This window comes from Triturus cristatus, chromosome 7, assembly GCF_964204655.1.
Source record: "Triturus cristatus chromosome 7, aTriCri1.1, whole genome shotgun sequence".
In the NCBI taxonomy this organism is placed as follows: Eukaryota; Metazoa; Chordata; class Amphibia; order Caudata; family Salamandridae; genus Triturus; species Triturus cristatus.
In genome coordinates, this window is record NC_140590.1 from 1,348,936,647 (window position 1) to 1,348,960,597 (window position 23,951).

The 23,951-nt window shown below is 43.1% G+C and overlaps 1 protein-coding gene across 2 annotated transcripts in view; it reads left to right on the forward strand.

The window, feature by feature from the left end:
- Nucleotides 1-23,951, forward strand: part of MYH7B (myosin heavy chain 7B) — a 127,355-nt gene that overhangs the window by 72,734 nt on the left and 30,670 nt on the right. For both annotated transcript variants that reach the window (XM_085619011.1, XM_085619012.1), the window contains 12 exons: nucleotides 3,210-3,286; nucleotides 5,886-5,973; nucleotides 6,891-7,008; nucleotides 7,814-7,937; nucleotides 11,400-11,536; nucleotides 13,015-13,270; nucleotides 16,081-16,323; nucleotides 16,946-17,122; nucleotides 19,862-20,007; nucleotides 21,317-21,407; nucleotides 21,643-22,032; nucleotides 22,564-22,690. In XM_085619011.1, the coding sequence (XP_085475137.1) occupies nucleotides 3,210-3,286; nucleotides 5,886-5,973; nucleotides 6,891-7,008; nucleotides 7,814-7,937; nucleotides 11,400-11,536; nucleotides 13,015-13,270; nucleotides 16,081-16,323; nucleotides 16,946-17,122; nucleotides 19,862-20,007; nucleotides 21,317-21,407; nucleotides 21,643-22,032; nucleotides 22,564-22,690 (1,974 nt within the window). The remainder of the gene's footprint in view (nucleotides 1-3,209; nucleotides 3,287-5,885; nucleotides 5,974-6,890; nucleotides 7,009-7,813; nucleotides 7,938-11,399; nucleotides 11,537-13,014; nucleotides 13,271-16,080; nucleotides 16,324-16,945; nucleotides 17,123-19,861; nucleotides 20,008-21,316; nucleotides 21,408-21,642; nucleotides 22,033-22,563; nucleotides 22,691-23,951) is intronic.

Below are 23,951 nucleotides of genomic sequence, written 5' to 3' on the forward strand. Positions count from 1 at the left end.
AGTCTTTTGGGACCATACCAGTGGCAAGGGATTTGTTACATATCATTCATAGTGTAAGAAGGAGTTTGTCCGACCTCTCTTTCCCTATCATAGGGGGAATGGGGTCTAGGGGAGAACTTGAAGAGAGTGATGAGACAAGGGTCTTAAAGCCTGCCTCTCTTAACAGATCAACTTTATCAAGGGTTATTTCGGTAGGTCGCCCGTTAAAATTGACGCATTGTCCATAATTCCTGGGTCATTCTTTTAATCATGCTTGACCTGCTGTGATATGTTAGCAATGATTTGTTTGATTTTATTATAGAAATAATCTGAAAGATTATTGCAGAGTACTTGTGATGGTGGGATAGTTTGTTTTAAGAAAGTAGGGTTGGTTAGTTCCTTCACCATATCAAAGACTTTCTTCGATTTGTTGGTTGCATCCATAATGGTGGTTGATAAGAAGGCAGATCTAGTCTTCTTTATTTCTGTTTTATATTCCTTATAAGTTAGTTATAGTAGGGCTTTGTCATCCCCAGTATAGAATTTCTGCCATTGTCTCTCAAGCCTTTTACACCTAGATTTTAGGTCCCTTAAGGTGTCCGTAAACCAAGGTTCCAATTTAGATCTGATTACTTTTAACAGAATTAGTTTGATTAATATGCCTAAAATTATTTTTTCAAACTTTGAATAGTTTACTTCTACTGAGTTTGATTCATGAAAGCATGTAGTGGTGTTAAAAACTGCTTCACCGTTGTTTCTTCAGTTTACTCCAAAAACTCCTCAGTAACGAGTTGGTTATAGAGGTATCCTTCTTATTTAGCCAACTAAGTCTATTAACATTAGTTGTGACCAGACAGTGGTCCGACCAGCTAATGGCGGTTGGAGTTTTAACTGTTACCAGGTCAGAGGATATTAAACTCACATACAGGGTGTGCCCCGTCATGTGTGGTTCCTTTCACCTGCTGAGTAAGGTCCGTGCCTTCACATGGTTTAAGGAAAGCCCCAGATTAGTTTTGATGGGTGTCTTCAGCCCATATGTTGAAGTCACCTAGAATGTAGCAGTTATTGTGGGTCATTACACAGTTGGCTGCTAAGTCTAGAAATGGCTGGGCAAAATCTTTTATAGAGCCAGGGGTCTGAGGCATAGCAATCCTGATATAATGGAGCCTTCTTTTTCTTTAAGGGAAAATCCAAGTGATTCTATCCCTTGGTTTTCCTCCACCTCTAGTTTGGATAAGACCCATTTGCCCCTAAATATGATCACAACCCCACCTTCTCTTTATTCAGTTCTAGAGTGAAACAGCTCTTTATAGCCTGGCGGGCATGTGCCTTCCAAATCCACTCCAGGGTCTTGGGAGAGCCCCGTTTCAATGATGAACAACAAGCCCCAATCCTTCGATGTTAGTAGCAGGTTCACCACTGCAGCATGTTTCACTAGGGACTATATGTTAAGAAGTTCTCATAATAGGCTATTTACTTAGCCTACCTTGTATTTTTTGTGTATCCTTGTCTACTCTCAACAGCATGCAGGACTGTCTCTAGGTCTCTATAAATGTGGCGGGCTTTGGCAAGCTTTGGGCTTAGGCCATAAAGTTCCTTGTTAGAATAGATAATTCTCTTCATATCTTGTGTATCGTGGATTACAAAACCAGCAGCACGGCTGGTGCTGGCAGCTGATGGTGCGACTGGGTGCGCGGCCGGCGCACCCGCTGCGCAGTCCCATCACCATGCTGCTTTTGTAGCCCTCCCTCATTCAGATTGTGAAACAACAACTAGACTGCTCACCTTGATAGCCCCAAAATGTCGGCTGTTAATCGGTTCCAAACACAAAGTAGAGGAAGATCAGGAGGACTGTTCCCACCGGTCTTTTTTTTTTATACTCTTAAAATTTCATCTAAAACTCATATAGTCAGCTTAAAAATATACCCCCAATCCACTAAAATCACCCCTTTGTTATTGCACAGTTTTTCAGTAATTCAAATTAAAAACAATAAAGATAAGGTGCCTCTAAATAGCATTTCTTTAAAATAACGTTTCTCAAGTGCAGTGGATAATGACTTTAGATTTTTCTCCTTCTGACACCATGCTGCTTTTGTAGACCTCCGTCATTCAGATTGTGTAAAAACAGCTAGACTGCTCACCTCGATAGCCCCAAAATGGTGGCCGTCAAGCGGTTCCAAACACTAAGTAGAGGAAGGTCAGGAGGACTGCTCCCGCCGACCGCCCCCTTGTCTTACAGGTCATTAAAAGGTTGTTTTTAATACTTTTTTATTTTTTTTATCTGAAACATATGTAGTCAGCGGTCGCGCCACCATGCAACTTATTGATACCTAGAGGATCAACACACAGGATGAGCAGAGTGTAGTGTGCTCGCAACAGTACTGCATTTGTGAGTGTGCTAGATAGGACGATTTACACTCCTACTTGCAGGACAGACATATAGGATGCAAAGGCTGTGGTGCTTTGAGTAAGATGAGTCGGGTTCCATTCAGTACCAGTTACACCCACATGAAATATGGGGGTGTACTTTAGACCTTTTTGTAAGTCCTTAATGTTTATGTGAAATGTATGTGGAAAACCAACAGCAAAAAGAGGATGTAGCCTAACGGTTAGGGCGGTGGACTTCAAATCTGGGGAGCCGGGTTCGAGTCTCGGCAACGACGCTCAGCATCCTGTGATTCTGGGCAAATCACTTATTCTCCCCGTGCCTAACAAAAATGAATGTGGCCTCATGTAATGCAAGTGGTGCTCATGTGAAGCATTCTGATACCTGATTTCAGGTCAAGTTCGCGCTATATAAAACTTAGAGAAAAAAAAGGGGGTTTTAATACCTTTGTGCCCTTTTCTTCCCCATTATCGTCTCCTTTCCTCACTTCCTCAAATGGAAAATCACACATACATGGTATAATTTTGTGCCTGAGAATATGAAATAATGGTCTTAAAAATCTGCTTTTGTGACCAGGAATTCCAGCATAGAAGCTGAAAAGTGGCTTTTTCACTTGTATGGAGCATTGTGAGTACACATCTGTGAATCTTGCACTTAGTAGGTAGAGAGAGAATGTAGCTGTTAATAGTCAGATGCTAGGATATCTATAATGGAGTCTCTCAGGGATTTGTTAAGTATTGAAATAATAATGATCAGCACATTACTTTCCTCTTGACAAGTTAGATGGCTATGCACAGGATTTTCATAACCTCTTAGTAAAATTAATGTGTTTTTTGTTCTATAGGGGATCCACCAAAATCAGGGGTCAAAGAGAAGCGGAAGAAGGCAGCCTCTTTCCAGACAGTGTCCCAGCTGCACAAGGTGGGCAATTGAACAGGAAACACAGTGATACAGAATGGCACATGTAAAGCACTGTGGATAGAATCCCCGAAAGAGCTACCTCAGTCTGGCAAATTCACCCTTATTGGCTTCAATATTTTCAAACTACATAGGCCAAAGTAGACATCGGGAAGATGTAATACTCCTTGATTTTACTAACCATGCTATCTTTTCCATACCACAGGGCATGTAACCTCCAACTTTGCTTATTTTCATTACCTGTATGTACATTGTTGTTCGGATCCGGGTAGAGGGTGGTTGAATCGCGGATGGAGAAGAGGTGGGACCATTGGATTATTGGCTTGCTCTTACTCTGTACCAAGATGGCTCTCTGGAGGCTTTTTCTGCAATAGAGAGAGAAGCTGTTAAGACTTGCAGTGATGTTTAGATATCTTGTAACATGAACATCACTTTAAGTCTGTGCTGCTTCTCTTCTCACTCTTCATTGCAGACTACCCAGAGTGTGTTGAGATGAGAATTCCTCTGGGTTGGGTGAGTGCACCTTGTACAGAGAACCCCTACAGCTCAGCAGTAAAGGTCTTCCTATTCATTTTACTGAAGTTGTCAGGCAACCACTTCCATTCCCAGGGCCCAAAGGTCATACTAAGGTTTAGAATGGAGATCATGAAGAACTCAATCTCAGCATTCCCCCAAGTATGTCATTGCTGTCACACAAGAAAACGTGGGCCCTACACAGCTCAGGTTCCACCATTAGCCTGAGAGAGGCTGCCTCTGGACCCACAAAAGACTCTATTTTCTCTCTCTCTGGTCACATTGGCTCCTCCGTGAGACCATATATCTAACCTTTACTGTCTGAGAACGAGGAGATAAATATCGACCTGCGATATTATTTGCCTGCAGTCCTCCAGATATCACTTAAGTTAGATCAAGAATCCTGGCTCTGTTCAACGATGGCCATGGGAGCAACCAGGCAGGCAGTGGTTGTAAACAACCTTTGCTTCAATCTGATCGTCAGTGACTGGAGATGGCCAAAGTTGTAGTACGAGGGTAAATGATTTTTTTAGATCAGTGGTTGCAGGGGGAACGCTAGTGCTAGGGCACGTTCAAGGCTGCACTCTGTTGTGATTAACATGACTAGAAACACAATGCCAATGTTTGGGGTTGGCCATAGTTGCACTCTGTTCAAGAGATTGGGGATGGGCATTGCTACAAACACAATGCCAATGGTTGGGAAAGGCAGAGGCTGCACTATGCTGTTCAGTGGTTGGAGATAAACAAGGCTGCACTCTCTTGATCTATAGTTAGGGTTGGCCAAAGCTGCACTATGTTGGTTAGTAGTTGGGGATGACAAACACCTTACTCTATCGTCAAGTGATTGGGGATAGACATGGCTAAAAACACAATGCCAAGGGTTGGGAATGGCCAATGGTGGGCTCGTTGTTCAATAGGTAGGGCTGGCCAAGGATGCATTATGTTGTTCAGGGGTAAGAGATAAGCAGGACTGCACTCTATTTTTTATTGGGTGGGGATGGGCATGACTAGAAACACAATGCCAGTGTTCAGGATTGTACAAAACAACATGGAAATTAGAAATAAATCAAATACAAACCACTTTCTCTGTAGTTCAGATCTTATAAATAATCTGATACAATTAAGGTGCTACTTGTACAGTTCAGTGCTCAGAGAACTTCAACATACATATACACAGAAATGTAAGAAATCACTGTAAAAAATCCTGAGGTTGACAATACAACAAACAGATGTCTTCTGGCTACTGTATCAACGTAAACATGTTTTATCCAATATGAACGAATCTTAGGACAACTATGGGAGAGGGTGTGAAGATGTGAACTACAGAGAAAAATGGCTGGTATTTAATTTCTTTCTATTGACTTGAATCATTTGATGCATCTCATAAATCCTGTATGATAACATATACGTCCGATTTGATGAATGACCTTTGATTACCACAACAGGTAATACTTCCAAATGAGTCCCATGGGACAACCAAATTATATTGTATAATCTCCCTAGTCCTGGTGGGCATATAGGTGTTGTCTTTGTTTAATTTACACAGTGTTAAGGATTGGTTTGGGCTGCGTTCTATTAATGAATGGCAGAGACTGGGCAAGGCTCCACTCTGTTGTTCAGTGGTCGGTGTGGCCAAGGTTGCACTTTTTTGTTCATTGGCTGTGGTTGGTGAAGGCTGCGGTCTGCTTTCAGTGGTTAGGGGCTGCCAAGGATGCACTCTGTTGTTCAGTATTGAGGATGGCCAAGGATGTACTCTGTTGTTCAGTGGTTGGGGATGGCCCAGGGTTCACTTTATTGTCACACGGCTGATGGTGGGCATGGTTACAAACAGAATGTTAATGGTTGGGGATGGAAAGGATGTTCTTTTGTGCTGTGATTTGGGATGAATGTGGTGAAATAATTTGTCCATTGACAAGGATCTCAATGGATGTAATTAGATAGCCAATGTTTAAGTTTTCTTCTGATAAATCAAGGACTTGGGTGGCAGAGAGGAATGTCATGTGTCATTTTCTCTACAGAAGACAAGCTTAGATGCATGAAAACACCTCATTTTCTTTTAAATCTACAACCTTGAATGTCTGTTCTACAGGAAAACCTGAACAAGTTGATGACCAACCTGCGCTCCACCCAACCCCACTTTGTTCGTTGTATTATCCCCAATGAGACCAAAACACCAGGTAGGTATGATTTGTGAACAGCCATCTGAGTATGAAAAACAGAGATCGGGGATTAATCAAAAGGGCAGTTCAAACAGCAGTCAGGTAACAGACAATACCAAGTGAGTGCTTTGGTGACTGGGTGGGTAGGAGTAGGCGCTGTTGGTAGCCTCAGAGTTTTTCTTTTAAAAATACCGGTGGTTACAGTGTTACCTTTGTGAAGCCTGGCATTCACCACAGCACTGGCCACATTCGGGAAATATTGACCACAGTGGATTGTTCAGAGTACTTAATGCCCTAGCATCCATCTCTAGCTTCTGTCCAGGAAAGTACTTTACAGCAGTGCTGGCACGTGATGTAAATTTTACAATGAAATCAATGGGGATCAATGTGTTAGTGGGACTTTTTACTATTTTTGACCTCAATTTTGTCCAAGCCCTCCATGTTACAGTCCCTCTGGGAAGCAGGTTGCTTCACATTTTACCCTCTATATCCTTCCAGTGCCCCTGGGGCTCTCAGGAGATTTTACTTCAGCATGGAGGATACAGAAATTGCTATGAATTGTTTTAAAGCTCCCTGGTGTTTGTTGTTTATGAGTGAATAGCAATGCCTCGCTTTAAACTGTGGGGCTTGGCCAGGAAATAGCTGGCTCAATGAAACTGATGCCTCTTCGATGACTGTTTCCAGCAGCAGCTACATTGCGGGATGTTTGGGGGCGGGGTGATCGGTATCGCCATAAACCCTGTATTTTAGTGGTAATATGATATCCACAGAGCTGTATGAGGCACTGGCTTAATATCCAGAATTCTTTGCCATAATGTGGATGTCCACTGCACACTGTCCGGCAGAAGCATGAACCTCAGTAACTGACAAGGACCTCAGGGCGGGGGTCGGTTGATTTAGGGTTAGGCATTTAATGGCTTCTCTGCCTCTTGCAGGTGTGATGGATCCCTTCCAGGTGCTGCACCAGCTGCGGTGTAACGGCGTTCTGGAGGGCATCAGGATCTGCCGGAAAGGATTCCCAAACAGGCTTCACTACGCCGATTTCAAACAACGGTAACATGCTTTACTCCTGCTATCACTCGGTGCTGCCCACCAGTCCGGTTACATTCTTTAACATAACCCTTACTCCTACCGTGCTGAACCCACCTTGCAACAACTCCCCTAGCCCCCTCAAGCCCTAGGGTGTCTGACTACTGAAAAGAAAGACTTCTACGGAAACCAGAATGCCAAAGACCACACAGCAGGAACCGTACTCACGGACTTGTTGACTTTTTCAAGTTCTGTTCCCTGCAGGGTTAATATTCCATTGATTTTCACAGGTCTATGGTGCTTGTTAGCAAAGAATCTAAAACAGGTGGGAGGGAAGGGTGCAAAACCTTTACAATTGTAAGCATAAAGGATGGCTAAAAAGAGGGGTACATAGTTGGCAAACTTACACAATAAAATGACATACTGTTGTAATATTGCTGATAAAGAAGGATTGTTAGTGACAATTGGTATGTTTACAGAGGTAGTATAGCCACATGCTATATTTATAGAGTTCATATATGTATTTGTATCACCCCATAGTGTTGTTAGTACAGTTAGATGGTAAAATAATGTAGTCCTCCTTAACCCACTATATAAAAGATGGATCCGCTGTGTAAGAATGCCCCCACAGCTCCCCTGCTAGTGTTACACAATCTGTCATGAGTGTTAGGTTGCTTGCTAATGCTGGCACCATTTAGACAAAAGTCCTTTGTGTCCATAAAAACCCCATAAGCTCTACACGTCATTTGCGGCCCCAGTCCCACAGCCAGTGACATCAGCATCTGCAGACAGAAGGAAACACTAAGGCTTGCATCATCTTTCGGCACAGGTATCGGATCCTGAACCCTAATGCAATCCCAGATGACAAGTTTGTGGACAGCAGAAAAGCCACAGAAAAATTACTGGGGTCCTTGGACATTGACCACACGCAGTACAAATTTGGCCACACTAAGGTAAGGACACACCAAATCCCATATAAAGCACTGTCAATGTATAGATTGAGCAGGACCATTTGTTTTCTTACTCTAAACACTGCTGTATTATTCTTTTTGGGGGGAGTTGTATATAGCGCAAACTTGATCCGAGGGTATCGAAGCGCTTTACACAGTTTGCATAGAGAACATTGACAAGGAGTACACAAGAAAACTAGTAGTCATACAAGGTAATAATATAACATATAGGATGGTATAGATGGTTGAAAAAGTTTCGAGGTAGCGATGGAAGGATGTTTCTGAGAATGGGGTAATATATGAATAGATAGTTCCTGAGGTAGTGATATTCGGGCTCTTTGATGGTTGGGGGGAAGTGCTTCAGGGCAAGTCAATTACTTTAGGAAGGTGGGTGCAGGTATCTGCTGAGGAGAAATGATTGAAGGGGTTTTTTAAAGTTTAGGAATGATTGATTGTCACTTAGATCTTGTGGCAGAGCATTCCAGATCCTAGGCGCAATTCCAAGGAAGGAACGGGTGGATGATTTTTCTTTCTTAAATTTAGGCGGAATCAGGAGCAGAGTGTTTGAGCTTCACAGTGGCCTCTTTTGGCCAGTATTTGACAGTTTTATTTCAAGGTGGTTTGTTTTTTCAGTGCAGAGGGCTTTATGGGTTGTGCAAGCCCTTTTGAATGTGCTTCTCACTTCAATTGGTAGCCAGTTTAGGTTCTTAAGTGTGAGGGTGATGTGATAATAGCATCTTTGCCCGGAGAGAAGTCTGGCTGCTGCTGCGTTGAGTGTGGATTTCATGAGGGTAAGGCAGTTCTTTGGAGGCTGCTTAAGTTGACTGCTGGTATCCAGCAGATGGGGAAATTTCACCCAGTTTCACATGGACAACTGAACGCGTAACCAAGTACTGCAGGCTACCAGAGGGATCTCCTCTAGTTCAGCCGCCTCAGAAACGCTACTGGTCGTTCGTAGTTTGAGGATATGAGCTCTTTCATGGTGACTGTTCATCTGCGAGGGAAGCAGCGAAAGGTGTCTTCCTGTTTGCACTAGTAATCATGTGGCCCCATCCCCTTACACTCCTTTCCCCTCTTTGATTGGCTCCTGCATGATCACATTAGACCAAGGGCACTAAAAAATATTTTCCCTGGAGTCAAATAGTATGGTGGCGTGGATGTAAGGTGGACGTAGGGGAAGCAAAGCATGTACATGGAGTCAACAGTGAGTTGTGGAGTTATTTTGAGAATTTTATTTTATTGCCCTGTAAATTAAGCCACTCATCTCTAGAAGTGTCATATATTCAGTGGCATAACATTAGCACCCGCGGTGTGGGAGGCCCCCATGCTCCAGGGGCCCCCTCCGGCACTGCTCACGGGTAGTGGGCTCCTACCTTGGTCCAGTGGGGCCCCTCTATGCACTTTGATGGGGGGGCGCTCAAGTTTCAAACGCCACTGCATAGATTCGACAATACTGTGTTATGCTGCATGTGAGTTAGTATCCCTTTACCACACCCTGGAGTAAGACTTCTCCGCTAACTATCACAACCTCTTTGGAAAGTCAAGTGTACAAAGGATTATTGAAGGGGAATGAAATATGAATTAATGAAAATAATATTTTATTTAGACACTTAAGTCAGTTAAAGTGCATACCAAATTATTTCATTGAAAGTTATTACAATTCAATTGTGATAAATACACATAAAAGACGTGAAGTAAAAACAGATAAAACACATGGTGGCAGGTAAAATTCAGCGCGTACATATTTAAATACAAATGTCTATGGAAAAGAGCCTCCTAAGCTAATCTTAATGTACCAGATAAAGTGCAAGTGCCTTTAAGCATGGGAGGGCCTCATGGACACAACCTGGAGTTCTTCTTCTGCTTAATAGTGCTTAGTTTGTGCGAGTGATCTCATGTTGTGTCACCACCATTATACTTTTGGGGACCAGGACTTTTTTTTACCATCAGTCTTTGACTCAACGCAAGAGATAGAAAAGAGAGAAAGATAGAAAAACAGCGTTAAAGGGATGCAAAAGAATTTGTAAGAGTGTGATAACAAGACCGGAAGGAGGTGATGGCAGAAAAAAAGAGGCAAAAGGTGAAATTAAGACTAGTTACACTTCGTGTGCAGTATCCCCTGGAAACTGACAGTGCTGGTAATGGGCTCCTAAAAAAGCTTTGGGGCTCTACACCTAAACATTAGCACTCTCTCTACCAAGGTCCAACACTTGAGGGGAGGTTTCATTTTCAGTTTTGCGGTATTATTGGTTTACTCTAGTCCATTCAAATCCTCAAACTCTCTTTGGGGAAGCCTAAAACAAAAATGAAAGCTATATTCCAAGTATACTCTCAACCTCATGTGCCACATTCCGGCCAGCCTGGGAGCAACATTTTTAGGCCTGGCCTGGAGATTGCTTTAAATGTTTCGCCAGCCGCATGTTTCCCCCCCAAAAACATTTTGCTTACACACACCACAGCCTACAGCATGGGGCAGTAGATCAGCCCACTTCAGCCGTTGGGTCCCCTCAATGTGAGTGATGGCCTTTTCGCATTTGCACATGTGTACCTCCACCGAGAAAGTAGTCCGCCAGTTCCAGTACCGATAGGCCATTCTCTGCTTTTATTTTCGCTGTCATTTCCTGTTTATGTGTATTTTTGCAATGTCATTTTTAGTTACTTTTTGTAAACATATGCATACCACCTTTAGATGGCAGCACCTTTATTTTTTATTTTTTACCCTCTTAATGTCTATTGCACATGTCTGAATAAAAAAAGAAAGAAATAGTAATCACAAAAACATCACAGGCTTGCCAACGCCAGACATACTGAGTTTGCCAGTGCTTGTTATGAGCAGGAACAGGGTCAGAGTGGCCATTTATTCCCAGAGGATGTGAGCCATCGGGGGTCGGTTTTTGAAGGCCCAGGGGTGCAGTTGGCACCTCACTCACTTTCTCCAGCTCATGGAAATTAATTAAAGCTGGCACGGGGAGGGAAGTAGAAATGGAGAGGCGGAGAACGGGGGGGATGGGAAAAGAGAGAGGGAGAGAAAGAGAGTGGGGCTGCCTTGAACATTTTTACGAGGGTTGCCTTTAATTCCCAGCCCTGCCCCGAACAGAGCTTGGATGTCTGTAATTCATAAATGACCTACAAAGATACACTGTACAAATAACGGGTATTGAATACAGCATAGGGAGAGGGCAGGGAAAGAAAAGATCAGAGAGTTTGTACAGAGTACTTATCACGGTTATCCTTAAATTATTTTAATATCTGTAATGTATCTGTTCAAAATGCTTGACGTCTCTGCTGCTTTTAATCTCCATGACTGTAATGATTTTTATCAATTAAACAATACATATGAATTCACTGGTTGGGGTAGGAGTGCTTCAGGCTAGCTGGTCAGAGAGGGCAGCCAGTCAGCCGCTGCCACTGCGCTTCTTCGGCATGGGATGGGCCTGGCCTCCTGAGGATTCTCTCTCGTTTCAGGTGTTCTTCAAGGCTGGCCTCCTTGGCCTTCTGGAGGAGATGCGGGATGAGCGCTTGGCCAAAATCCTGACACTGATGCAGGCCCGGAGCCGAGGGCGGCTCATGCGCATTGAGTACCAGAAGATCATCGCCCGAAGGTATGGACGCAGGGGTGGGGGATACAGCTCAGCACCGCTGGCCTTAGTGCCTTCCCGGCATCCACAGGCATCATACTTTATGGTCTCGCGTCACAGCGCTACTATCAAGGCCAGCAGGAGCCAGTGCCTGACCATTCAGTGTTTTTAAACCTTAGCTCAAGGTGTTGGGAACTACTGCCTGAAATAGTCCACATCAGCCTGTTATCTGCTGTCCCTGCTTGTAGCATTGGTAGCTAGCAAAAAGAACCCCCAATTTTATTTATGTATCAATTTTACCTATTTTTCAAACACTAAATGAAATGTACCCATCAAGGTTTTCAAATAGCTGCACATAGAGCGAAACTAAGGCACGCGAGGGGCAATGCAAACCACATTAACAACAGGACAATAAAAGCTGACTTTTTTACTAGAAGAAAATCATGCATCTACTTTTAAAATTGATTTTCACATATGACATGTTAATCACGTGTGGCTGAGAGGCGGTTGATGTTTTTTAGCACAGACAAGACTAGAAGGGAACGCTTGCTCCAGGACTCCCTTTACGATATGCACTGTGTTAGCTTCTTAACAAATTCTAAGGTGTATCTAAATTCTAAATTTGCCTGCTGAGCTTCACAAAGTTTACAAATGTTGCAAAGTTTTGAAAACTTCCCACATTTTGGCGCTGCTAAATTCTTGCAAACGTTTTTACAGAAAAATTTGCTCAGAAAACGTATATTTTTTGAGAGGAGTCGTCCACTAAAAATCTGATTTTTCCCATATGTGTTCTGCAAAACATTTGCAGGTACCTTTTTTTACATTTAAACATGTGCAACCTTTGTGACATTACGAAGCTTGAAAAGTTTTGAAAAGGTCTTTAATAACTGGCCCCAAAGCCTGCGACTTGCAACTTCACAGGCTTTACCAACACAAAAGACTATTTTGAAATGTACAAAAGGAAATCTAGGAGTCAGAAAAGTGATTCAACTGGAAAAGTAACCTCTGATTCCTTCCATAGAGCTGGAGCGTGAAAAGGGCCCAGGGCCAGCTTTAGGGCAGTGCGACAGTTGCGGCCGAACTGGGCACTGGCCTGTGGAGGGGGGCACTGTGTTTAGCAATATCTTATGATAGGGGAGATGAGGGGCCCTTTTGCAGGTGTAGGGAGAGAATCCTAGGAGGTTGTCATCGGATGCATGTGGGGACACCAAATGTGATTGTCGCACCGAGCGCCACCAGCGCTAAAGCCGCTCCTGAAAGGCCACACCCTGTTTTGCGATTCGGTATGCTTCATATTAATGGTTTACGATCGCTATTGTGATCAGAAACAATTGATAAGCGACGACTGCAGAGTTGGGTTGATTAATGATTCGTTAAGGACAAGCGGTCCCCGTGGGACAGCTTCTCCTGTGGGAATCACGTCCGATGACATTGGCTGGAGCACACAGTGGAGCTGTTTGCATTTCTGTCTTCTTGTCTGACTCCCTCCTTCTACAACACAGGGATGCCTTGCTGGTGATCCAGTGGAACATCCGAGCGTTCAATGGCGTGAAGAACTGGTCGTGGATGAAACTCTTCTTCAAGATCAAGCCTCTCCTGAAGTCCGCTCAGACGGAGAAAGAAATGGCCAACATGAAAGAAGAGTTCCTGAAGCTGAAAGAGGCCCTGGAGAAATCGGAGGCAAAAAGGAAAGAGTTAGAGGAGAAGCAAGTCAGTCTGATCCAAGAGAAGAATGACCTCGGTCTCCAGCTTCAAGCAGTAAGTCACACATAACGTCACCGCGGCATCTCTAGGTGCTGGTTGTAAGGATATGGCAATTTCACTGCATTCTTATTGACATTCTCACCAGTAGTCTTCCTGATACACACACAAACAAATATACAGAGTAACTTCTAAAAATTAGTCCCTCTTCAAAAAAAGTCACCTTACTGCATCTCCAGTCCTTGACCGCCTCCCTTAAATCTAATGCTGTTCCATATTTTAGCGTACAGTGCATTTTTCAGCATTGCATTTAAAGGGGCAGATTTCCAAGCCCCTTGCGCTGCCAGTACATCACTTTTTTGTGACGCACTGGCAGCGCATTTCTCTGCCCCATATTTACAAGGACAGGAAAAGCCACCCTGCGTGGCTTTTCCTGTCCTTGTAAATATGGCCCCTTTACACGCAGCACTTTGCTTGAAAGGGGCGTTCCATCGGCGTTGCTGTGGGTATTCCCACGCAACACCCATGGAACCAGACACATTTCCAGATTTACTAGAAATTGTAAACCTGGAAATGCATCAGTATGCTACACCACCCTAGGGGTGGCGTAGCGAAGAGAAATGTTTTCATTTCTCCTCTTTTTTTCCTCTTTATATGCGTGCTGCATTCTAGAGCACGCATTGAAAGAGGAAAATGTCTGTAGTGATTGTTTTTGTGCAGGAAGGGGCTCCTTCCTGCACATAAACTATCTCCCCATGACGCAGGCCTCCTTGCACGATGGTGCATGGGTGCCTGCACCGGTGCATGGCAGCTGTTTGTGCGCCAGTGCAGGGGAGAGCACAGGAATGTGACATATCATTGTCAATATGTTGCATTCCTGTCCTCTGAAAGTGCTGCAGCATGGCGCTGCCAAAGGGCTTGCGGTGCCGCATTGCGGCACTTTCTGTAGATCTGCCCCAACGTGCCTAAAGAAATATCCACATCAACATGACTATCTGTCCTTCGCTGGTATATTAGATCATGGTGGGAACCTTGATTATTCTCAAAGATAATCTAGAGTTTTGCTATCATCGTTAAAGGGTTAAAAGTTGAATGGTTTACAAGCTTTCTCTTTTTGTTGTTAATGCCCTTTGAGGATCTTTGTTATTTATTATAGACTGGTCATGAACCAACATTTGAACATTTATCAAAATATATTCTCTTAGTTCTGCTCCTCACAGCACTGTCGCTGAGAAGTCACTAGAACTACCTGAAGTATATCAGAACCATGTTGGTGGTTTAGCAACAGCTTCAGTCTGAAACTCTGGGGTGCTTCATTATAAAATCATCGAATGCTGTCACACATGCCGGTCACAAACGTGGTTGTGGATTCTGACCCTACAGTGTAGAAGGCCACTGTTGCCCTATAATCTCAAGACACTCTTGTCCCTCCAAGAGCTGGGAAGAGCAGCTGTTGGACCAGAGGCCTGGCCATTTGTAAGAGACCAGTCTTGGTGCAAGGCTGTTTCTGTGGAAACCCCCTAAGCTGACCAGAAAATTCAGATGTGGGGGCTGGTCAGTGTGGCGAGTTAGGACCCCGCTGCTCCCTGATGTTCTGGAGCAGGTTTTCAAGTCAGAGCCCACTCCATCATATCTTGAATGGGAGTACCAAGTCTGCAATCTGCTCATGCAGAAAAGGGGACATCTTCTCCAGAGGACCTTGTAGTAGCAGAAGACACAAGATTCAGCTGTGAAACAGCTTATTCTTGAAATGACTATGCATATTAATCGAACAATTGGCTATATCGCTGTTTCAGTGAACCTGGAGAGGCCTGGTATTTACATGCTGATAAACGACCTGCAAGGTGGAGCACAGGATGTCTGATAATGAGGATATTATCCATGAGCCCTCAGGTAGCACTAGAACCCTACAGGGTCACATTACAACATCAAAGTGAGACCTGACGTCAATCATTGGCAATGCTTCCCACCAACTATATGCTTCTGGTAGATACACCCCTGAAGATGCAGAATGTACTCCTGCTAATATCGTTAATTGTTCCTCATGGTTTTGACTAAATAGCTTAATATTGAGACAATAACTGGCAATACTGTTGCATGCTATTCCCCATAGATATAAAGGTGGCTTTTAAATGACTGTCCTGATTCTTCAGCGCTTTCTATGTTTTACTATTTTTATTTCCATGTGGCTGACTCAGAAGTAAAGAAAATCGAGCCAAAATACACCCAGAAAACCTGCATGTTTTATAATAGATGTCACCATGCAGTTTATACTAAAATGAAAAATACAGAGGGCACATTGTTGGGGGGATGCATTCAATAGAGAATGAAAGACCCTACTACAAGACTAAAGCTATTTCCATGGCATATTTGATTGCAAGGGAATTACTTTAACTTAGCAGTGGGACACTTGAACACCTGGGATCAATAAACAAGCTTGTTGATGAGACGTTTTCTAATATCAATATTCTTGGGTTACAAGTTAGTGAGATAGCAAGTAGCATTTAAATTAGATGGATACACACTCACATTTGTGTTAGGCAACACAGAAGGTTTGCTCAGCAATTCTGTCAACCAAGCTTCAACCAAACCTTTTTTAGGAATAGACAGTACATATGGGTTATGATAAGACCTCACCAATAAAACTCAGCATTGTAAGAAGAAAATGAGTTCACTTTTATGCTGAAACCTTTGGGGATACCTTTTCAAGAGCTACAGTCTAGCGCACAAAGTCAGCAGTGCCAGATAACAGCTGCACACACAACAGCATTCATTTCAGTCCAGGGGTGAATGGTACATTCTGATTGATTGATAAGGAAATTAGATTTATAGGTGTTGTGCTCACATTTGCCTCTTGGTTCCATCAGGAGCAGGACAATCTTGCAGATGCCGAGGAGCGATGCGACCTCTTGATCAAAGCGAAGATTCAGCTGGAAGCCAAAGCGAAGGAGCTAACAGAGAGGCTGGAGGATGAGGAAGAGATGAACTCCGACCTGACCTCCAAGAAGCGCAAACTCGAGGATGAGTGTGCTGAGCTGAAGAAAGATATTGACGACCTGGAGATCACGCTAGCTAAAGTGGAGAAGGAGAAACACGCTACGGAAAACAAGGTACATATGGGACACATCACATGGACATTACATGTTCTTCCAAGAATATGGCAAATGTTTCATGTGTGCTTTAGACAAAAGAACATGGCAAAGGAAGACCTATGGGTCTATTCCTCTCCCTGGGCCGAGCACAGGGGCCTTTAGGACAATTCATGGGGTGGCTAAGGCATCCAGTGGGTTCTCCGGTAATGATCTAGGAATCTCTCCAAATCTACATTTGTTTTAATAGATGATACTATTCAATAATCTCAGTTTCGAATTCCCCTTATTTTAGGAGGTTCAGTCTCCCTTTCTTTTGAATATCTTTTGCATCAGCTGCAATAGACCATAACAGTTATCCAGAAGGAGTCTAATTATTTTGGAGAAGATAGCCACTCTTGTAGCAAAACCACACAAAATTATACTCCGTTTATTAAGAAGTTGGAAGCATAAATGGATCATTTTCTTCAGGGTTACCACTGATAATTTATAAAATGCTCTAGATTCCTCTTAATGGCATTTCTCCCGAAGCTGTTTCAGTTTTTGATGTTAGATTTGAAAACAAAAATTTAGGACAATCCTCCCAAATGTAATAAAGACACCTGGCAAGAAGTGTGACATTTCTCTCTTATTGCTTTTTTAGGTTAAAAACCTTGTGGAAGAAATGGCTGCCCTTGACGAGATCATTGTGAAATTGACCAGGGAAAAGAAAGCGCTGCAAGAATCCCACCAGCAGGCACTTGACGACTTGCAGGCTGAGGAAGACAAAGTTAACACCTTAACCAAGGCCAAAGCAAAGCTGGAGCAGCAAGTAGATGACGTGAGTAAAAAAAATGGCGCAGGTGGTAACATTACTGTGCTTCATAAATAAAAAAGTGGCAGAGGACGCCACAAAATGATGAATTAGGTTATTATGTCATTTATAGTAAGCATGAATAAACATTAACAACAACTAAGACTGCTTAAGAGTCCCTGATTGCAATATTTATCGCACCCATTGAAATCCGATACCCGGGCTTTAGAATTTAATGTGTATGATAATGTTGCGTATTGCAAGTTTCGCCTCTCACTGGGAACAAAGCAAGCAGGTTTTAGGGTTTTCTGCACCAGAACATGCATGTCCCCGTATTTAACAGGCTACATTGACCAGTTTGACCTGTCATATGTACCTGGGAACAATTGTAGGGTTGCAGATGTTATTGCACCAAGTAATTACCAGATGTGTTAGCCTCTGCACGACTCACACATCTGTACAAACAGGTGTTTCCAGAGGAGTCTGAATTATTAGCCCCACCAGTAACCAGGGACAAAGGGCCAGATGTACGTAGCTTTTTTGACCTTGCAAACGGCTAGATTAGCAGAATCGCAAAAAAGCCTTTTTCAATGTACAAACCCTATTTTGCGATTCGGTAACTTAATACTGAATCGCAAAATAGGTTTGCGATTCGGTATTAGGAAGGGGCATGTTTAGGGCATCCCTTCCTAATAGCGAATCGCAGTGGTATGTAGAATGTTTTGGGACCAAAATGCGGTGGCAAACATTTGCATTTTACCACCAACTTGAAGTTGGTGGTAACCCATTCAGGGATCCCTCCCCCTTTGTGAATGTACGCGAAAACGTTTTTAGGAGCAGGCTGTGGTCCCACGGAGCACTGCCTACTCTTAAAAAATGAAAATAAACTTTTCATTTTTATTTTTGAAACGCATCCCGTTTTCCTTTAAAGAAAACAAGCTGCATTAAAAAAAAAAAAGCTTTATTCAAACGCAAACACAGACATGGTGGTCTGGTGTCCCCAGCAGGCCACCATCCCTGTGTTTTTAGCAATTCCCAATGGGTCGGAAATTGAGAACTACCTCATGAATATTAATGAGGTAGGTCAATTTGCGACCCACTGGGATTCGCAAAGAGTGTAAAACACACTGTTGTACATCGCAGTTTGTGATTTCCTAATAGCGAATCAAAAAAAAATTGTTATTAGGGAATCACAAGCCCATGATTTCGTACATGTGGCCTAAAGGTTATAATTAGGAAATGAGGCACTTACTGAAGAGAGTAACAGCTTAATACTAACTGATTTTAGACAAAATACCTGAAAATACTTTAGTTTAGCAACTCCATAAATTGGCTCGTCCCTAGGGAAAGGCCTCTGAAACCTATACGGTGGGGAAAGAATATGTTCCACTCAAGACACAGCTTCTTTAGAAAATCTAGAAGTAAGTCAAAGGGAAAGCAGTTTGATAAATATTACTAGACTTTAGTAAAGCATTTCCTAACACACAGGATTCAAAATGCTAAGCCACATGGTGAATGTTTGACATGCAAATCATTATTCAGGTGGGATTGAAAACCTGGGCCAGTATCGGCAGGCTGAGTTTAGTCATTTGTAAAGTAGCCTCTAATTGGGGGAAGGCTAGAGGCAGAGCAGTCAAGGAACAAGTATGAGGATGTGTTCAACTTAACAGATATTTGATGACCTAGAAGAGGAATTATATGCATTAAAAACATTTATTGAAAAAGGCTCTACATAGATATATGGAGGCTGTAAACAAGAAGGCAAATACATATTCATGGTAATAAATACCAATAACATGCATAACTGGTAAACTAGATAATAAATGATGTTGTATATTTGGAAATACTTCAAAGCACTTACCTAATGGGACAGCTGGCCTATTTGATGTTCATTATAAGGCCTCAGAAGGCAGGGGTGCAGTGTAAAAACATTTAGGGTCTGAGCATGGAGAAAGCAGTAGATGGTTAGATCGGATAGTTCAAGTGGCACTCATCAGCTCTGTGCTTATTTCTTTTCATTTACTTCCACTGTATCTTCATGCTCTCTCCTTCTCAATAAAGTGCTGAGTGTAATGACACAATACCAAATGACTACAACAAAAGTTGCTTCCAAATCTATTGGCCTGATTTAGAGTTTGGTGAACAGGTTCATCGCCACAAACCTGACGGATATTCTATCCGCAGCAACAGGAAGCAGGCAGCCTCTCCCCCCTCCTCTAAGCCAATCACAACGCTGCAATGGCAGCGTTGTGATTGGTTGGGGACGCCTCCCAGCCAAGGGCTTACGGGTAGGCCATTTTCTCCATGTAGGCTGCATTGTAGCCTGCATGGAGAAAGGGCAGAGTGTGCATGACTGTTTTGGGCTGCCCCAGAGGGCCACCAAAATAGTCATTGCGTCCTCAGGAGTAGGCACACCACTCCTCCCCTGACCAGGCCTGCAACCCCGCCTACCTGCCTGCCTGCAACCAAACCCTTCTACCTTCTCGCAGTGCGAGAAGCAGAAACATAAAATAGTAGTTATTACCATTTTATGTTTCTGCTTCTCGCACTGCGAGAAAGCAGTGGGCGGTGCTCCTCCGCCCTAGTGGAGGAGCCGCCCCTGCAAAGGATATAATTTACTTATAATAAGGCAGAGGAGATATAATCTGTCATGTTTGTGATGGTGTAAACCACACGACACACTCTAAATTATGTTCCATGTTTCTATGGAGTTACCACTTTCCATAAAAGCTAACTAGAAATTCCTGTCTCATATTCTCTATGTAGCTGGAAGGTTCCTTGGAACAGGAAAAGAAGATAAGAATGGACTTGGAGCGGGCCAAACGCAAACTTGAAGGAGATCTAAAACTAACCCAGGAATCAGTCATGGACCTTGAAAATGATAAACAGCAGCTAGAGGAAAAGCTCAAAAAGTAAGCTATCAGAGCGAACATCAAATTTGGGATTCATGGAATTAGGTGTTCTCGTCCAGTTGTATAATGCCTTGATGTCTTAGTGAAATATTTACTGAAATCTTTATAAAGTCTTTAATTGAAGGTGTTTGATGGAATTTAGTTGATGGTTCACTACTCTATAGCAACTTTAATGGGCCTCGAGTGGATCGAGACGCTGCCCCTTCAATAACTGTAAAAATATGATATGACGCTCTGCACGTCTTGCATATGTGGTTCATGCTATGGAGTTTTTTTCATATGCATTTGTTTTAAAAGAGGAATGTAACCAAATCCAGGATGCAAGGTGTTTAACTGTGCAGTCACTGTAACATGCAACCTGGTAGATAGTAAACAATGATTTTCTTCTGTTAGTTTCCCTGTAGAGTGTTAATAAAAGGGAATTTGAACCTTTTTACAATAGTAATGGCTGCCTGTATAATTGTTTATTGTACATTTGCTCTAAGTAACATGTTAATGGGCCACATTTATTTTTAATGGCAAGGCATATCTTCTATCTATCTATCTATCTATCTATCTATCTATCTATCTATCTATCTATCTATCTATCTATCTATCTATCTATCTATCTATCCATCTATCCATCTATCCATCTATCTATCAATCTATCAGTCTGCCTGTTTGTCTGTCCATCTATCCAGTGCTTAACTTGTAAAAAAAAAGAAAAAAGGTAAGGGTGGGGCCCCTCTTACAAGGCCACTGCAGTTTGCACCTGGTCAGCGCTGCCAATGACTGTAACAACATAACCACCAGCCATCCCAATCCCCCAAGTGAGACAATTCAGTCTACTCCAGGGTTCCCAAAGCTATAAGAATGGCATGGGCGCCAAGTATTATTAATTTTTGATGTATATTGAATTATTAAACAACTGTTGTGCTCATCTCAAAAGTAAACTAGCAGCACAACAAGTGGTGAACTCTCATAAGTGCTGGTGTTGAGAATTAGGTAATGGCGCTGAGCACCAGAAACCACGGCTCAAGCCTGCCTGTCTGCCTATCGAAAGAGGGGACATTTAAGGGGCTTTAAAGATCTATTTAAATTCCCTAAAAAGCTGGTAGTTTCCTTGAAATGACCTGCATCACTTCTACTTTCCTTGGATTTTCGTTTTTTAGATTACATTACTTGTTTTATTTAAGCAGAATTTATGCCATCAAGATGGTTTTTGGTACTGGATTCGAATGAAAGTGGGATTGCTGAACCTATGCCCCTTGTCTTAAAGGTCGACATGGCATCTGGCCTTTAAATCTGAACGTGTTTGTTTCTTTCACAGGAAAGACTTTGAGATAAGCCAGTTAAATTCCAGGATTGAAGATGAGCAAGTTCTAAGTGGCCAGTTACAGAAGAAAATCAAAGAACTCCAGGTAAGTTAACCACACGAACACATAGCAATAGCACAGAAAACATACAAAGCAATGTAATATTGAGGACTGTAGTAACCATGCTTCTGTTGCCATTATCTATGTATGATCATCCTTCTCACTTGTGTAGTGTTGCCACACTAACTTGAGTGAAGTCCATGGCTGTGTCCAGTGAGAGTTAGATCTTTAATCCATACCTAGACTTCCTCTGTTTCTTCTTGCCCTCTCCTCTGTATAGGCACGAATTGAAGAGCTGGAGGAGGAGCTGGAGGCAGAGAGGGCAGCCAGGGCCAAGGTGGAGAAGCAGCGCACAGAGGTGGCGCGGGAGCTGGAGGAGCTTAGCGAGCGCCTCGAGGAGGCTGGAGGTGCCACCTCACTGCAGATCGAGATGAACAAGAAGCGTGAGGCGGAGTTCCTGAAGATGCGGCGGGACCTGGAGGAGGCCACGTTGCATCACGAGGCCACGGCTGCCGGTCTGCGCAAGAAGCACGCCGACTCTGTGGCTGAACTGGGGGAGCAGATCGACAGCCTGCAGAGAGTGAAGCAGAAACTGGAGAAAGAGAAGAGCGAGATGAAAATGGAGCTCGATGATTTCTCATCAAACATTGAACAGCTGACCAAAAACAAGGTGAGGATTTACAAGGGTATGGGACCATACAAACAAGCCGCAGTGAGTAACATTTTATCTCACTGCACAAATGCAGCCCCATGTGCTTTGGTTAACGTCCTTTGTTTAGAACTTCTACACAGAACAACCATACATACTGATTTGCTGAGAGTAGTAAGCCATTTATTAAATATTATTGTGTGTGGAGAGGGGCATCATGACAGCTCGAGGCTCCATCTCTTATGAGATCTGACACCTCCCCACACCCTCAATGAACATAGCATTCCCACTATTTTCTCCCAATGTAAATTGGTAGCCACTGCATTGATTATAAAATCCTCTTTGTGCCTGACTAACATTCTTGTAAATATATAAGTTGCATAATATTTTGCCCCCAGAAAAGAATTAGCGGAAGGTAACCTTAAAAAGAGTCAAGAATATATGAAAAGTTCAGAAGTTTAATTCCTTATGTTTCCCTCAGATGTTATTTTTTCCCATGTACTATGTATATAGTGTACCCTACGCTATTGCAGCATTTTATTTTCCCCACAGGCGAATGCTGAAAAGCTGTGCAGAACATACGAGGACCAGCTAAGCGAAGCCAAGTGCAAGGTGGATGAATTACAACGTCAGCTCGCTGATGTCTCCCTGCACAGAGCGAGACTGCAGACTGAGAATGGTGAGTGCCAATGATTAGGGCTTCCACTCAGCAGCCATGGAGCTTGAGTTGTATGTGGCGTAAGACCTTTGACTGCAAAACGTAAGCAAACTAGGGGCATATTATCAAGAAACGGCGTTAAAATTATCGCCGCATTAGCGGCAGAAAACTGCAGCTAAAGCGGCGATAATGGGCTTGATAATATGCCTTTGAGAATTCCAATAGAAGCCCATGTTCTGGTGTCCACATGGGCTTCTATTGGAATTCTCAGGGGCATATTATCAAGCCCATTATCGCCGCTTTAGCGGCAGTTTTCTGCCGCTAAAGCGGTGATAATTTTAACGCCGTGCTTGATAGTATGCCCCTAGGTAAGGCTGGCCTACACAAGGAGTATTCAAAAGGATTAATAAACAGGATTAAGGAAAAAGCTTTATAAATTTACTAAAATAAGATGAAGTGCAAAAGTGATTGGGTGAACCCTCATCACATGGACAACAACAATTGAATAATAGCTGTACTGCCCTTTAGGGAAAGAAAGGATGCAGCGAATTAAGCCCAACCTGAAGCAAGAAAGGAGACTTCTCTCCCAAGGGTAAACGACAGCTGATAAGTCTACAACAAAATGTCCGCTTGAACTGAGGGCTGGATTGATCATACATTTATGCAAAGCAGCAAGACACCTGAATGTGTGAAAGTGAGAGGGCAGGAATACCCATATTTAACATTATATGGCACATTCCTGTCCTCTGCTTACGTTGGCTCACAATGTGCCGCATAGCGCTAACGCAGGCACCCTTGTGCCATGGTGCAAGGGTGCCTTCGTTGTAGGCAGGGTAGTTTTTGTCACCTTCCTGCACACAAACAACCCTCTGAGGCTTTTTCCTCGTTCTAAATGTGCTGCAGAATGCTGCACACTTATAAAGGCAATACAATGAGGAGAAAATAAAGATGTTTTTCCTTATTGCACCTCCCCAGGGAGGGCATAGCATTTTGACACATTCCCAGGTTTGTGTATATATATTCTTAATGTAACCCTTTGCGGAAGGCAGTCTGTCTGTGAAAGTATCTGCTCTCTCCGCCATTCCCCCTCGTTTTTCTGCCTTTCCCCCTATTTCAGACACAAAACTAAGGAGCTACTCATGAATCTCAAGTCAGGACCTCATTTCACCCAAAATTCTGCAGCTGGCTCCCGATCACATTGCAGATACACTATAGGGTGTGAGCAGCCAAACCTTAGACACCAGTATTTTTCCTCATTCCTGAAAGGAAGCCACAGTTATAC